Raw genomic sequence first — 18,170 nt, 5'->3', positions numbered from 1 at the left:
TGAGCTGCCCGAGTATTAATGTTGATGTCTCAAAAAATGGATGTATGGAGGTCTAGTTTTAATTATCCACTCTAACCTATAAAGGGAGTTCAAAATTTCCTTGTCCCACTCTTTACCCACTATTATACTCCAAGAAGGGTCTCTGTTGTGAGCCAAGAACAAAACAGAGTTATCAAGAACATCATGCTGCTATTTTAGGAAGCCATGGGATTTTTTAGCAGGAAGATTAAAGTGATTATAAATAGTGCTGAATGGGTACAGACTGTTTCACTTTTTGATGCCTCTCTTCTTGTCACTCTTCTTTCTTCTATGGCAGGATACTGGTGTGAAAGTTCCAGGTAGAAAAATATCTTCTGTTTGGAAAATTAATTAGGGATTGAGGTGATGTCTGGAGATTTGGAAAGTGAGGAGATACCTACCTTTAACAGCTCCAAGGAAAATACAGTATACCGACTTTGGGCCAAACCTCAATAAAGAGGGTACATTTGTCCATAACATCCTCTGCACAAATATCCATTGAGATCATTGTGGTTACCAAATGGTTAAAAACATGGGAATTCATTATTCAGGCTAGATCTTAGTCTATCAGTAAATCATGATTATTATTAATCACTTCACAGGATTGTTCTAAGGATAAAATGAAATTATGTAAATAAAACTCCTACTTCAGTGCCTAGTAAATAGCAAATACCAGTTAAATGTTCATTTATAAAAATTTCAGTTTGGGGGGTTTATAACACTAATTAATTTCTTTAAAGTGTGAATCAGGAAATGTACTTTGGATTTGTTGTCATTATGTACCACATTGACTATACTTAATTATTTCAGAAGGGTGGGTTATTGGTTTATCAGATAATTTAACTTTTGATTTTGGCAAATATTTGGCTTATATGAATTCAAATAATCACTCAAAAAAAGTAAACTGAGTTACCTTGTTTAATGCTTTGTCACTGCTTTTATACAGCATATATTTAAAAAACAGTTTAAGCTAATCATAGAAAACCATGGTATATTTTAAATCTCACAGAAAACTTCTGTTTTATCTTAGAGAAAAATCTGAAGTAATAAAAATTATTCTTTGGTCTCTTCTCTGCATTACATTTTCAAAGATCTGAGGAAATGTAAAAAGAACTAATGCTGCTTGAATGAAGAAAGAAGATAGTTTTGTGATAATAAGCATAAGTTTTTGTGTTAAAGTCTCACTTTTTAGTGATATAGATGGCATTGTTTGCCTATGTAAAACCTGAATGAATCCTTTTTTTGCCTAAATCATATAATCCATGTAGAATTTTCCTTAACTTTATATTTAAAGTAACACTATCAGGACTATTAAACTTAAATTGCATATAATTGTATTACATTTCATTTAATTTATTTGCTGAGAAGAGGACAGAAAGATGTCCTTATAGATGAACTTGACTGATATGCAATGATTCATTTATTATGAGAATTTGGGGATGGATGACTCACTTTAAGAAAATCTTTCATAAACTAAGTTCTCCCAATATAAAAAATACACTTTGGGGTCAAGGGAATAAGCTATGCAATTATTTAATTTATATCTAATTCATGTTTTTGAAATGCATCTCCAGGGTATATCAGGAAGACTTGATATGCATATACGAATTCATTTTATACATGGCCCTGTAGGGTCATAAGTATGTCATTAAGTGAGGGTATCATGATGTAGCAAGAAATCAAATGTCTGGATATTGTACAAGTTTGGAAGGATGCTGTTGTTGTATCAGAGTTTGGGGAAGTCTTTTAAACAAGCATACTGATGCCCTTCCTCTCTTTTTGCAGATGACCTCTCTCAACAGGAGGATCTCGATCCCCCAAAGGAATATGATCCTGGGCAATTTGCAGGCCTCCTCCATGGATCATCTCCAGCCTGTGAGTCTCCTGAAAATCCATTTCATCTCTATGGGAAAAGAGATCAACGTACAGTGGAACAAGACGAAGTCAGTTTGGCAAATAGTCCTTTGCCTTTCAAGCAACCTCCAAAAGAAAGTAACTCAGAACCTGTGGTAAAGAAAATTAAACCAAAAGTGGTCAGTAGAACAATTTTTCACAAAAAAAGCAACCAACTCGAAAACCACACCATTGTTGGCACAAGAACAACCAGGACTGGATCCCGAAATGGGGACCAGTGGGTTGTGAATACAGGGGGATTTGTGGAGAGAGCTTGTACTCTAGGGAGAATAAGGTCATTGCCCAAGGCTCTGATTGATATGCATTTATCAAAAAATGTCTCTAAATCGGATTCAGATCTCATTGCCTACCCTTCAAATGAGAAAACATCAAGAGTTAACTGGAGTGAATCTTCAACTGCTGAACACAGTTCTAAAGGGAATTCAGAAAGAACACCATCCTTCACTTCCGAATGGGAAGAAGTAAGCCTTGATTTTTCTTCTTCTTTGTTTAAGATCTTGGAATTGAGGGAGGCTTGGGGGAGGCATTTTCAGCTTTTCAAATGTTTCAGAGGCAAAAAATAAGCTCATACAGCTCCAACTGTAAGGAAAAGCTTCTAGGGGCAATGCATGGTAATTTCACAGTGAGTGCAATAGAGCACTCACAATTCCACACATGTGGGGAAGCCTATTGTTTCCATAGAAATTGATATCAAGCAGAAGTAATAACTAGCTATGAGTTATAGATGAATGTTCACATTTTATCCTACCAAGCATTGCAGCTGACAAATTGAGAAAAACCTTCGTATCTTTGCTGCTCAATGTCATTTTGCTACTTGCTAAACTCTTTACTAGCTCATCTTCCTTCCTTAAATTATCTAATATTTTCAGAATATAATATGATAATCATAATTTAATAGTAAGCACAGAGTGATCCTTGTTCTTCTCCAAGTGGTATACAATAAACATGTACCATTTGATACTTCTCTTTTGCAACTATCAGAGAGACATTAAAGAAAAAATATATGTTGGAGTTGACTATCAACCAGTTAAGCTCTACTTAAAGCCAAAGTCCTTAATTTCATAGAATTATTCAGAAAGTAAGTGCCCTTTCAAGGTTATGAATTCCCATCCTTTGTCCTTTAGGAGGACCATATCATAAAATAATAGTGTCTTGTATTTTCTTTAATTTCTCCAAAGAATGGACTACACTGTCCCTCAGTATTTCATTCTAATATGTCATATTTTGTTTCTCAAAGTATTGTGGCCAGTTGGATTAGGTATTGTGGCACAATAGGTTGTACAGTATTCTGAGAAGTAGAAATGAAAACGGTTCTGATATTAACATTCTGAATTGAACTGTTTGGGAAGATCACTTCATCTCTCTGCATCTGTTTGACTGTGAAAAAAAATGGGGCATTTAAGTAATGCTCATTGTCCTTTCTGAAACTTGCTGCCTTACTTAGGATTCTGGGATGGTGATGAGAGGGATTAAATCATAAAAAACTATAGTATAGACAGTCATACCCTCCTATAAATTCTATATTGTTATATTGATCATTTATTTGGGTCTATCCATTTCTTTTATTTATTGCCTCTGTGAATAATGTCTGAAATCCTTTTTGGAACAAGACAAGAAGAATTAACATTCAACTAATCTCTTAGAATTAAGTTGTTTCTGTGCCTAAATTCTTGTGATTAGATGCCACAAATCAGCTTGTGACTGGTTAAACCATTTGGTTAGAACTTGCTTTCAATGCCATGGCCAGAGACTGAAACCTACCCCTTCACATAGACTTCATTACGTACACTTACTCTTCCCCCACCCTCTTTGATTAAAAGATACACAGTTCTCACTTACTGACCCATCTCACCTACAAACAAAATTTATTGCAAAAAATACAGAGAAAAGTTGAGCTGGTTTTAGAAGTATAAGAAAGGAGAACATCATATATATTTTTAAAAGCAATTCAAAAGATGTCTTCTTCCCTTTAAATCTTTCTCTGTTGGTATCTTAATTGTGGTAATGGTAACAATACCAAGAAAAAATATATATATGTAATTCTGACATGAAAATTATTTTTAAATGCAGTTCTAAAAGTGAATTAATAATTAATTTATGTGCTTTTTGTTTCCATAGATTGACAAAATAATGAATTCCATAGATGTTGGAATCAACAGTGAACTTGAAGAGATGAATGGTGAGACCAAAAGTAAGAAAACCTATCCTCTAGAAAATAATGAATAAATTTGCTTAAGAACTAGCTAGAAAATAATAGCAATCTTTAGATAATTTCACTTTTTATCATAATAATAGCTACAAATTATTTGCTTCCATTCTCAGATCAAACAACCATGACCTAAAAACAATGTCAATTATAAATCTACTAATTTAGTAAATTGAGATATTTCTTTCCATGTTCTATTTTACTATGCCAGTTGTCATTAATTGAGTTTCAGTATGTGGAGCTCAGTATGAAGCACTTCAAAGTGTTGTAGAACCTTTTGACTTAATGTACTATTATTTCTCATTCAGTGAAATTATCCATTCATCCTGGCCAAATTGATTAGCAACCTCTAAGTTGTAAATCTCCAATATGGTAAAAACTGTGTTACTCATCTTCTTGTATCCCGTAGTACCTTGCAGAGTGTCTCAAAATAGATTTTCTTTTACTATTTAATATATTACCTTCAAAATATATTATTTTCTTCTCTAAAATGAAAGCTTGGAGTAGAAGCCCATTTGAAAATTACTTGGAAGACTTTTTGCTTAATACTAATGGATGATGTTAAATACCTATAAATAATAGTGATATTCATACTAGAGAAACTGCTTTGCTGGAATGGATAAAAAAACTTGGCTTCCATTTCTATTGATACCTCGCCATGAAGTAGAGATATAGGTTAAATATGTCTATCGAATTTGGAGTTATAAGAGGTAATTTTGAGAGATCTCATGTTTAAAGTTTTGTCTTTTTTTTATTAGAGAAGTTGTGATTTTACAAAGCATTTATGCATACCATTCAGGATTCCCATACATCACCCCACCACCAATACCTTACATTGTTGTGGAACATTTGTTACACAATGATGTCATGTAACAATTGTTACACAATTGATGAAGGAACATTATCGTAATACTACTGCTAACTATAAGCCACAGCTTACATTTGGTATATTTTTCCCACAAACCACCCTATTATTAACACCATGAATTAGTGTTGTATATTTGCATAGTTCATGAGAGAACATTCTCATAATTGTAGTGTTAACCACAGTCCATCAACTACCATGGAGTTCACTGTGTTATATGGTCCCATGTCTTGTAAAATCCAGCCAAACTGTACACTTATTGGCTCTCAGTTTCATCACAGACTTGTGCTGTTATCACTTCAGTGAATTTTAGAATGTTTTCATTACTCCAAAAGGAAAAATCCCATATTCCCTTATATGCCCCCTCACTGATCCTTAGAATCGATATAGTATAGCTTCTTTCCATTGCTGCAAAAATATTACAATATTACTGTTAACTATAATTATATTATTATAAATATAATAAGCTTATATTTTGGTACAGTTGATAAGATTAAATTCTATAAGAGAGATGTCTAAATATATGAGAGGATAAACTGCTGTTGGGCTTCATGAACTTTTACTGATCAGCATGACCAGGACTAAGTTGAGGCAGGTGAGGAACTTGCCTAGGAAGTAAAATTAATGGGGGGGCCAAAAATCTCAGTCATCAAGATAAATAATATTCTAATGCATTATTTTAAAATCAAAATGAATGCCCCAAAACTCCATAATGAACAAGCTATTTACATTTCAATCAAGAAGGATCTAATCCTCACCTGTCTTACCCTAATCTCAGCAGTGGTTGCAAAAGTGCATAACTCATCAGAGAAGTAGCAGGACAATAAGAGGATGGCATTCTACCCAAAGATGGGACTAGGAAGACTAGGTGCTCTTTAGCAGTCGACACTCACAAACAGTTGCCTAGGTACTGAGAGTCCTGGAAATGTTGGAGCTTTATAAGCAGGTCCAGTTGTCATTCAGCAGGGTTGCTGGTGAAACTGGAGCACAACATAGGAGCCAGTTTGCCTGTCTGAGAAAATGGGAGTGAGACAGTTTCTTCTTTCCCAGCCACTAACCTCCACAAACTTTTTGCCTCTTTGTCCCACCATATTCTCTCCATTCCTATTTTTATTTAAGGATTCAATTTCCATATTAGATCTAGATCTATTGGTTTTCTCCTACTGGTTATTTGTACTGGATTCAGGGTCATTTATATTACTTAGGGGACACCAGATATGCCTGGAGCTCCCACAGTTGGGCCCACAATATAATAACTTCAGGTCGAGCAGTAGAAAAGTGTGGGAATTTCATGACAAAATCATACCAAAGCCAAAAGGAAACCCAGTTCTAGTGATTCATTTTAACATTTGTGGTCTTTGAATTATGTAACTGAACAAAGGGCATGCTCTTAATCTTATATGTGATCCTGTGGATATTAACCCATCTGTAAATAGGACTTAACCAAGGTGTAGCCAACTTGAATCAGGGTGAGTCTTTATCTGTGTTACTAGAGGCCTTACAAAAAGAGGAAATTCAGATACAGTTCAGTCAGTAGAAACCAGAAATTGCCCATCACATGACGGGAGGCAGAGCTACAAGCCAAGGAACCCCAAGGATTGCAGCAAGACAGCTCCAGGATGCTACAGACTTCAGGGAGGAAGTGTGACCTGGCTGATGCCTTGAATTTGAACTTTTACCTCCAAAACTGTGAGATAATATAAATTCCCGATGTTAAGCCAACCAGTTTGTGAGGTCTGTTATAGCAGACCTGGCAAGCTATGCATCATTCTCAGTCGATAATATTTGAAAAACTATGTAAGAGCCCCAAATCTCATGACCTTTGTAATTTTCTGTTGATATGAAACTGAATGGACTATGCATCATTGCAACTTCTGTCCTAAAGGAGCTTTTTTCAAAACATGGTCCCAGACCACCTGCATCAGAGTCACTTCTGTGAAAACTACCGATTTTTGGGCCCCACACAACTAACTCAGAATCTCTGGGGGTGGGACCTGACCAATCTGTCTTTGAATCAAGCATTCCAAATGATTTCTAAGCACAGGAAAGTTGTGGAATGACTCCCTTATGGTACACTGAGTCTGGGTGACTGAGAAGTAACATTATGATCTTTGGTGACAATTACTAAAAAGAGTATACAGGTTTAAATGAGACCATTGAAAGAGCACCTTGCTCATTTCTCCTATGCCAAGACAAGTAAGAATTTGTCCTATTCTAACCTGGTTAGGCCCCATATTAACTGATAACTTTTTTTTTAAATCAAACTTTTTTTCTAATATGTATATTTGCTTTAGACTTTGACTACTGCAAAAGCATGAAAGAAGTCTCAAAATGGTGTGCATATATGTAGTATCACAGACAGTCCCCACTGGGATTGAATGGAAGTCTGGTATCTCACACATAAGCGCTGTTGAATGTTGAAGACATTTCCAAGACCCAAAAACCATCCTAGTAATGTATATAGCTATAGCGTTCTTTCAGACAGGCCTACAGAATAATTTCAGGAAAGTTGTGGAGATGCAGATTTTTTATTGATATGGAAGTATAGCAGTAGATATAGTTATGAATTCCAAAAATAGATATTGGATTATGTTTATAAACTGGTCTGTACCTGGACATGATTAAATTATGATTAGGGCTTTGATTGGGCCATGTCAGTAGCCCCTTGGTAGGTAGGGACTCACAGATAAAAGACATGGCAAAGGACAGGGTTGGAGATTTTGATGTTGAAGTTTTGCTATTGGAGTTGGAGCCCAGGAAGTAAAGACTCAGGAGAAGAACACAGAGGAATAGAGACAGCTCCGTAGACATAGCAGAAACCCCAGGGAGAGAGACAGAGCTATTTGCCTGATAGTCTACAGCTGACCTTGTGGAGAAAGGCAAAGCCTAGATAGCCTCATAGTGTACTGCTGACCTTGTGCAGAAAACAAAGGAGCTGATCCCAGAGAGAAATGAACCCCCAGGAAGAAAGGAACCCAGGAAGCCTGAACTCTTGCAGACACTGGCAGCCATCTTGCTCCAACATGTGGCAATAGACTTTGGTGAGGGAAGTAGCTTACGCTTTATGGCCTGGTAACTGTAAGCTCCTACTCCCAATACCCTTTATAAAAGCCAACAGATTACTTTGCATCAGCACCCCTTTGGCTGACTGATATAGGAAATAAGAATTTATTTTCTGATTAATAGTACTATTCAGAGACAGATAAAGTAGATACAACCCCAGGTATTGGTTCTGCTGAGGACTACAGAGACCCACAGTTTCTATGGTCATGGCAGATGGAGTTCAGTGCCAGCTCAGTTGGCCCTACTTTGGAGTTTGTGTTTCTATGCAATGGAGCTGGACTTAGATGTGATCTTTGTCCACAAGTCTCTCCTTTTACTTTTACTGGAACTGTAGTTGGTACTGGGGTTTAATATATACCCAGGGGACCTGAATCTCTGGACTGACCATATGATATCCAGGCTGTGAGCCTCAACAGACTTGCAACTCCTACACTCTGGTTTATTGAACTTACCCCACTCAGCTAATATGGAGGTGAAGAAGGTCAACCACCATACCAGGGAGCCAAGACCGCCTGCAACTGAAAGCAGGAGAATTGCATCCAGCATCCATCTGGAATCTAAGGCTCCTCTTGATATAGATGTGGAGTGGACACAACCATTCTAAGGTCCACAGGATGGAGGAATAGGGTATGGATTAGAGTGGACTTACTGATATTCTATTCATGAACTATTGTGAATAGTAATCGAAGAAAATGTGGCATTGGTGTAGAGAAAGTGGCCATGGTGGCTGCTTGGGGTAGGGAGTGGGAGGAAGAGATGAGATGTGGGGGCGTTTTCGGGACTTGGAGTTGTCCTGGGTGGTGCTGCAGGGACAGTTCCTGGACATTGTATGTCCTCCCATGGCCCACTGGGTGGAATGTGGGAGAGTGTGGGCTATGATGTGGACCATTGACCATGAGGTGCAGCGGTGCTCAGAGATGTTTTCACCAAATGCACTGAATGTCTCATGAGGGAGGTGGGGGGTATATGGGGATCTCATATTTTTGGAATGTAATATTAAAAAATAAAATAAAAACAAAAACAGAAAAAAAAAAGTGGAATGGTTGTCCTGTAATGTAGTAAGTTCTCCAATGTGGAAAATGTTCAAATAGAGACATAGGATTGCTTCTCTGCTGGACTGGCGATTCTTGGATTAAAATGAGTTAGACTTAACGGACATTGAACATTACTCTGATATTCTATAATTCCTAAAACAATGCCACAAAATCATACAAACATCATAATCATGATTATAAAGAATTTTATATTCATTTGTGAAAATAAGGGTAAATGTTAAAAATACCACTCAGGCAAAGCTGCCTTTGAAGGGCATTTTAGTGGTTAAAAATCCATAGGGTATCTTTGCTTAATTCTTCCCCGCTTTCATTCTCATACTGCCATCCTACCTGCTGCCTTTATTTACTAATGTTCTACGTGAAAATGAAAGTGGAGACTAAGTCCCCAAAGCATCATCATTGCCATTAACAGAGGCTGTTTCTGTGTGTGCCTTAATGTTTATTTCTTAATTACGTGGTAATTATGCATTAAGTGTTTGACCATAACATGTGGCATTCTAATTTGTTATTAGGCAAGTTGTGAATTACAGCTTCACTGAGCTGCAGTCTTTTCCCTCTCAAGCCTAGACAAACCTAGAGGGGTCATAAATAATCCCATGAAAATTACATTCCACAAATATGTATTGTGGACTGAAGTATGCTTGGGAAATCACGTGAATAAAAAGCCAGACAAACATGAATTCAGATCTCAGCTCTGCTATTTACTAGCTCCTTGATCTTGGGCTATTTATATCCATGGCTTCTATGTAGTGTTTGGCACATGTAGATGTGTATTCATTATTAACTCCCTCCTTTGCCTTTCATGACAGAGATCCTGTATTTGATACTGTGGACATAACAAAGTGCCTATATGTAAGTCCTTTCTTAAGAAACTCATGATGTCTATGTCAGATATTCTCACAGTCTCGATGTTAAATTTGCTGTGTTCCCTGGAATTGTTGTATCAATTGTAATACAGGTTGTAACAAACACAATGGTCCATTAATACTAAAGAAGAGTAGTTACTAAGACATCATAAACTCCACCGTAACCTGACAAAGAAAAGAGAAAAATCAACTAATCTTTATTTGCTTGACAACGAGGAAGAGACATGCACTGAAATGAATGAGAGATAAATATAGAATGTACAAGAAGAAATAAAACTTTATGTAGTATGTTGTCTTGTCTCTTTATGACCTGCCCTTATGACCTTCCTGATGTCAACTTTCCCACCTATAAACTGGGAGCCTTAATAACTACCTCATAAGACTGTTGTAAGATTAAATACTATACTATACTGCTGTAGCCTAGAGCATAGCAGGAGATTAGTAAATAAATTCCTTTGCCTTCTTATCCAAGTATACATGACTTACCTTTCTAAGATATGAGTGTATGCGACAGATGAAGATAAGGAAGATACTTGGGAAATTTTGCTTATCTTTTTGATCAGCAAGGATTATAGTTAAGAAACAATTACTCATATTTTAAGTTGTTTTCATGTGGAATCTTACTTGAAGTTTTATTTCTTATCTATTGTCATTGTATCACAAGGACACACTTTCAATTTAGGAAATTTACCATGTTCATTGGAACTACTTCAAATTGTCATGCTTTCTAAGAATCAGATTGATGATCTTCTTGATGAGACTGAAGATCACTTAAGTAAAGTGGAAGAAAATACTTCGTTCCAAGGGACTTGCTTTTCATTATAGAGATGTAAATATGCAACGAGTAATCAAGTGCCCTGACTTTATAACATAGGAGTAGCAGGTAATCTTATAAATGCCCTTATCTTTCGAACTGGCTTTAATACACTCTTGCCTCAGTAAACTAACTTCAAGCAGGTGGATGGTATGAGAATGATCTCAAGTTTATGAGTATTAAAAAATAGTATTTAAAATTGTTTTTATGAGTGAAATTTTTCTTATTCTTAAGGTTAAATTGCATCAACAAAGGATTCTAGTATCTTTTAAAAATCTGTTTTTGCCAACATGTGAATTCCATGTAAATTTGAATTATAAATGAAAGCTATGAAAATGAGTTCATGAAGAATTTTTACCATGGAGTATACATGGAGTCTATATAGAATATATAAAATATAATTCTTAGGTCATTTTCTATAAAATACATAGCTCCAAAAGCAGGAGCTAACATTAATCCTGTACCCCCTTTCTTAAGGAGTCTGAGGGCCAGGTTGCAGTTCAGGGTCCCTCATAGCTTTAGAGAACCCCCATGGAGAGTTTCTGGGGAATTGGGGACCTTCAAGGCAGAGTAAGTGTTCTTTCCTCTCCAGATCTAAGCTCCGCTTTCACCCTGGGTCTATCCAGAAGAGGAGTATGGGCTTTATCCTCTTTCTGGATGGAGGAGGGCACGCGTCTCCACAGCCTGGAAACTGTTCCATCTTGATGTCTTGGTTGCTGCCATGCCTCTGATATTTGTTCACATAGTTCTAGATCTGCATTAGCTGGTAGTTATAGCATTCCTTAAACTCTAGAAGAAAACTTTAAGAAAATATATTTACTATTTCCCAGAGTTACCCTATTAAAGAAATGAAAAGGAGGAAGGAAGTTCATATGTATCCCATTTCTACTACTGAGGGTCAGGTGCTATGCATTTCATTACTATGTATATTTTTACATTCAATTCTCAAAACAAATTGGTTAGGTATTATTATACCCACGTTATAGATGAAGAAAAGGTCAGAAAAGTTAACTAACTTGCTGAAGTCAACTGCTTCAAACTCAGGTATTGAAATTGAATCTTGTCCCCCACAAATGGCACGTTTAAGTCCCAACCCCTTATCCTGTCAGTTAAAGTGTGGACTAACTGAACCAGATTGGACTTTAATCCAGACTACTAGAGTCCTTTATAAGCAGAATGAAATTCAAATATATAGAGAGAGACAGAGAAGCCACAGGGAGCATCCAGAAGCTGAAAGTCAATGAAACCTGGAAGAGAAGATGACACTGCATGCGCAATGCCTTGTGACAAAAAAAGCCAAGGACAAGCGTCACCAGCAGCCAGCCCCAGAATACCACAGTCTTCAAGAAGAATGCATCACCTTGCTGTCCCCTCAATTTTGGACTTCTAGCCTCAAAACCATAAGCCAATATATTCCCATTGTTTAAGCCAACCCACCGTGTGGTATTTATTTTACAGCCAGGAAACTAGAACACTAGGTTTTTCTAATCCTAAAGTCCATACTTCTTTCATTGAAGCATGCTGCCTGCATAGAACACCATAAAATATCCCCATAGCCACACTTTTGCATCTTTCAACTTTAAAAAACTTAATAGTTCCTATGCTCTAAGGAAGCCATCTGAGGGTGCTCAAGTGTAGAACCAACTACTTTCTCTTCTCAAAGCTTAACTATTGACATGAAAGGTTTTCACTAAAATCCCAAAGCATGGACCACATGGTCATCTATGTAAAGGAGAGTTACAGTCCAGAATATCTCCTACCTCCCTTAAGTGAAAGTACAAGCTCTAGTGATGACCCTGAGTTTAAGTGATTTTAAGAAAAATAATTTTCCTTACCTCCAGTAATATTCTTTTATCCATAAACTGTTAATTTCAAATAAAAGCCTCTCCATGAAATGCTTTGCAACAGGCATATTTTATTTTTGATTTTTATTTCTTTTTGCAGCACTATTTTTAATAGAACCAACTGGGGAAGGTGGGAAGTAGAATACATTAGAACACAAGCATGCTATTCTGTCTAAATCAAGAAAGGACTTATTTTTATTATTATTTTATATAACACTTTCCTGAGTGACTTAATTATTTATTTCTTTCAGATGGAGTAAATCTAAGTAATTCATTAATAGAGAATAGCTGTGTATAAGTGTGAATTACAGTGATTGTTAGGCCAACACGACTTAACTAATCTTTATCAAGAGATAGTGTTTAATCAGCCAAACATATAAGCACAATAGACAATTTATTTAGCACTTACATTTCAGATAATCCTTAAAAATTAATATAGCATGAATAATATAGATTTTTGATCCCTAGAATATGTCTGAGATTCTCTAGTTTTGAAATTGGAAGAAATGTTCATATGTGAAATTAGGTTTCCTTAAGGAAGAAATAGTTAAATATTGTTCTGTGGCCTGACATTCCGCCTATGATGTATCAATAGTTAAAAACAGTGTATTGCTTTCAGTTCAACAAAATATCTAACTCTCCAGAAGAGGCCTGCAGAGGTGATCAAGTATGGTATCTCATTAGTGCTGGAATCCTTTCCATAAAATCTCTGATATGTTCAACTAATAACAACCAACATCTTTTTCTATACTTCCCATGGTGATAAGATCACTCTCACCATGGGGGAGCTCAATTGTTAAAAACTTAGTTAATTTAGTCAATATATGTCATCTACATAGACATAGGTTTGAATACTCACTCTACCAATTACTAGCAGTGTGACTTCGGATAAATCCTTTCATCAATATGAATCTCACTTCCTCACACGGAAAACAATAAATAATATCTAGCACCACTACCACTACAATGTTGATAATTAGATGAAAGTTTGCCAAGTGGGGAAGCAGATGTGGCTCAAGTGATTGAACACCTACCTACCACTTGGGAGGTCCCAGGTTCATTTCTTGGTGCCTCCTAAAGAGAAGATGAGCAGACATAGGGAGAACATGTGACAAATGGAACAGACAGCAGACAGTAGGAGCAAACAAAGGGGACAGGGAGGATAAATAAATAAGTCTTTTAAAAAAAGTTTGCCAAGAGGACACTTTCAAAGAATACATGATTAAATCTTTTTATCCATTTGAATTAAAATAGATGTGCTTCAGTGGTTTCATAAAAGGGATTATTTGACTTGCTTTTTTGCTATTGCAAAAATCCATTTTAAAACAACTACACAAAAAATACCCATAACCCAACCCCTAATCAAAGTAATAATTAATTTTGTCCATGATCTGGTATGTAGGCATATTTTAGTGACCTTATGGTATTTACCTATGTCCACGTTCAATTTTTATTTATTAATAATAATTTTGTGGATAGAATTTTGCAGCTTTCGTTTTCACATACCATTTCCCAAAATTCTATTTTGCCACGTTTTTATCTTACCTCGTTTTTTACTCCTGTGAATAACCAGTGTTAGCCTAGTGGACGTATATGCTTCCACTCTTTTCTGCAACTTCATGCAATCACATACAAATAAATAGGTGTATATAGATAGATGATAGATAGATCTTTTTTGTGTTTCAAAAACATGAAATTATGCCATGTATTTCTCTGCCGCTTGTTCCTCTCATTAACAAAAATCATAACTTTACCTTATTTTTATAATCAGTAAAGTAAATAACCTTTTAAACAAAATAGCATTGTGAATTTCACACTTAAAGATGAAGAGTGCTTGGAGATATGATTGCTACTCCCATCTCTGCAGTAACTGGCTGTGTGATTTGGAAAAAGTCACTTTACAGTGAACCTCAATTTCCTCATTTGAAAATAAAAGGATAGAGTTAGATCTTTTCCAACTCCACAATATGACTCATACTTTTGTCTTTCATTTTATGGGTTAGGGTTTGGCAGAACGCCCTTCTTTATTTTTTTCACTTTTTTTTAATTCTTTATTTTCTTTTAAATGTTACATTAAAAAAATATGAGGTCCCCATATATCCCCACCCCACCCACCCTACCCCTCCCATATCAACAACCTCTTCCAGCATTGCGGCACATCCACTGCACCTGGCGAATACTTCTTTGAAACATGCAATTTTTTTTATTTCTTAAGGACAATTAACCAATAAATCTCAAGTATATGTATTTCAACTATGTTCTTCTAGGAATGTGCCAGTCCCTCATTTTATAATGCTTTTTTAATATATTGATACAATAAATGCATAGTTTAATTGATATAAGTCTGTGAGATAGATGCGTTCTTTGAATTTATATGCAAAAGTGACTTTTATCTAGGCATCTCAGCTCTCAATAAAGTTTATCTTCTGCTGCTTTGTAGGAGACTAAAGTGGCTAGCTGAAATCATGCATGTGTTAATATTGCAAATGGGAATAAACACAAAACTCCTGGAACTGTATTTTGCCTGATTCTTAAACTCACTAAGCTGTTACAAGAATGTTTAGGACAAAAAAATAATTAGAATTTCAATAGTATATTGCAGTTAATGACCAAGTGTATACATAATTGCTTAAGACATACCCACTGACTTGACCTGCCCAAACTTAAGTCAAGCTCTTCTCCTCCCCACATAATCCTGACCTTAGCTTAGCCCCAAGTCTGAGCAAGCAGTTCATTCTAAACTTTTGACCACAGAAATATTTCCTGTCAGATGACCCTGATCAGGCTGTCAACTCAGCCCAAATCCCCCTCAAAATACCTCAAACCCTGTTTATCTCTCCCTATGAAAGAAATGCCCTTTTCTGTTTGAATTTGAGATATTTGCAGATGTGAAGTTGACGTGTTCTCTAAATTGCCAAAATCTTTTTGAATAAAATCTCTCCTTACCTACATCCAGATTTGTTTTTGATAGTGCTAAAATGTCAGGGGACTCTTTTTGTTCACCTTTAACTTTTCAGCTAGTTTTCTTTCAGTATTAGTCAGACCATAAAGGACATTTCCCCAACATTTTTCCCCAAAGACTATTCCAATTTTCTCTGCTGTAACCATTGTTTTGAAAATTTTACACATGCTTATGTGCATACATGTGTGTGCCATGTGGATTGTTTTTCTACAATGATAAGAATTGTATATGTGGCATAATTATGTATGCAAGATATATACCCTAGATGATATAAAGATTGATTTCTACCAAGAATTTCGTTAGAAAATTCCAGCACTATTTCTTCATATCACAATAAAATATGCATAATCATAAAATGTAGATGAAATAAGGCTTATCATTTTACAAAAGTATAAAGTACAATACCAAGTAACTTATCATCTTTCATATGTTGCTGACATATGAAATTGTTAAGATATTGATGCAAAGTTTTGACTATAGAACTAAAAGAACAAAAACAATCAAGAACTCTAGTACTCTGTGCACTCACAACAAAAATTTCTTCTGAAATGTATCGTTTAATGTTTCATCGTTTAATGTATCAGTGTTTAAATGTATCTGATAGACTCTTGTCATTTTTCAAAGGTGTAAGTGTGAGAATGCTTAGCTCATATACTTATTAAAACTAAACAGAGTGAAACTTTCTATATACTTATACTCTGCCTATCTCCAACAATGATTTGAGAAGGCTTATAATAAAATACATTATTATCACAAAATGAGACCCTATTAAAACAATAGTAAAATATATGAACTAGACAATTAAAAAGAGAAAAAAATTAAAAGAGGGGGAAATAGAAAGAAAATACTCTAGAAAGCTTAAACTAAGGAAAATGACTAGAACTAAGTTTCAACTTGTCTCTGCAAGTTTTGGAAACCAAGGCAAAAGTGGGCTACAGAACTGTCATTATAAGGGAAATATTACCAAAGCATGTAGAGAAAGAAACTTTTCCTAACCTTGAATTCCAGAAGGAATTTCCCCCACGGGTCATTGAATTACTGAGATTTGGAACAGTTCTCTCATTGGAATGCAGGGCTGGAGGCCGGGGGTGGGATATTCTCCCCAAAGCACATGTAGTCAGAGTTCAGGGTAGTTAGCCAACAGTGCATGCAAAGACCTTCTACAGGACTTCTAGCTTTCGCCATGGTATAAAAAAGCATTTGTTCTAAAATATTAATGTTATTTTTCCTTGCCTTTTCAAAAGGGCCCTCTTTAACCTATTTTGTATATTAATTACTATAGTACCAGGATTGGGTTGGGAGGTAATTAATAAAATTACCTGCAATATCGAAAATTTTATATGACAGTGAGGTTGGGGAGCCACTCACTTTATCTGAAAGGTTATAAAATATAGCATCAAAAAGTTTAAGAATGCTAGTTCTATCCCTTACTTGCTGTGCAATCTTGGGCAAGTCCCTTCATCATTCTAAGCCTTCATTTCCTCATCCTTTAAAATGAGAATAATAAATTTCTTACTTCTTGTTATAATTACATGATATGATTTATATGAAGACTTATAACCTGTAAGGATCCATTATGATATCACCCTTCCACAAAGCTCATTACTTTTAACTTAAAGATCATCATATTTATTTCTTCTCCAGGCAATTGAATACAGTTTATTTTATATCCAAGCATAGACCATTCACTCCCTGGGAGGTTTCTAAAATAATTCATTGGTTAGTTTTAAACCTTAGGCCTTTTATTCCAAAGAAGTGAAGAGTAAAGTAAGGTTCTAGTCCATTTTTACAAATTAAACAAAAATCTATTTACTGTATGAACAGAATGAATAGACAGTTTTCCACAGTAACAAAAATAGGAAGAGCAAGAATTCTAGGGAAATGAAATTAGAAGACTAAATGTTCTTGGGTGTATTTGTGCACGTGTGTGCATGCATGTGTGTGTCCATTTATAGTATAATCAGTTGAGGAGAGTTCCATTGTAGGTTGAAAAGTTTAAATTTGATAAAATAGGTAGTGAATTATTTTTTAAAAATTATTATACTAGCACCTTTCTAGCTGGGTATATAGTGGACCTTAAAGAGCCTGAAGGCAGACTAGCTGGCTATGCTGCTGTCACAGTCATCTAGACCCAAGGGATACTGACAACCTAAATTTAAGTGGTTGCTCTAAAAAAGAGAAAGGAGTGAGTATGAGAGATAATGCCCATATTTGGTGGTCGTTAACCCTTTCTGAGTCATCAACTGCATTAAGAGTCTGATGAAAACAATTTTTCCTGTGAGAGGTCACAGGAAAAATGTAAATATACTTTAAAAGAAAATATTTTCTTTTCAATCCCACTCATATATGTTAGTATTTGTACGTAGATATATGGGTCTATATGTACACACATCTAGAGAGAGGAAAAATGCTTGTATGCAAAGGAAATGAAAGCACTAATGAGGAATTATAAATTTTAAGAAGATATTTTAAACACCTGAGAGCACCCTGGACTCTGAATTTTTCTAGAGTTAAATGTTTTTAAATCCACTATTAGTGCTAAAATGACCACCAAAGTCCCTTA

The 18,170-nt window shown here is 35.6% G+C and overlaps 1 protein-coding gene across 9 annotated transcripts in view; it reads left to right on the top strand.

The window, feature by feature from the left end:
* The window catches only part of ANKS1B (ankyrin repeat and sterile alpha motif domain containing 1B), a 1,292,741-nt gene that overhangs the window by 798,091 nt on the left and 476,480 nt on the right, over positions 1-18,170 (top strand). For 7 of the 9 annotated variants that reach the window (XM_058308588.2, XM_058308587.2, XM_058308585.2 and 4 more), the window contains exons 13-14: positions 1,804-2,393; positions 4,051-4,123. In XM_058308588.2, the coding sequence (XP_058164571.1) occupies positions 1,804-2,393; positions 4,051-4,123 (663 nt within the window). The remainder of the gene's footprint in view (positions 1-1,803; positions 2,394-4,050; positions 4,124-18,170) is intronic. The other 2 variants (XM_058308590.2, XM_058308586.2) reach the window with 1 other exon arrangement.

This window comes from Dasypus novemcinctus, chromosome 12 (genome assembly GCF_030445035.2).
Source record: "Dasypus novemcinctus isolate mDasNov1 chromosome 12, mDasNov1.1.hap2, whole genome shotgun sequence".
In the NCBI taxonomy this organism is placed as follows: Eukaryota; Metazoa; Chordata; class Mammalia; order Cingulata; family Dasypodidae; genus Dasypus; species Dasypus novemcinctus.
The sequence above is the reverse complement of the archived record's forward strand: the minus strand, read 5'-3'. Positions and strand labels throughout refer to the sequence as shown.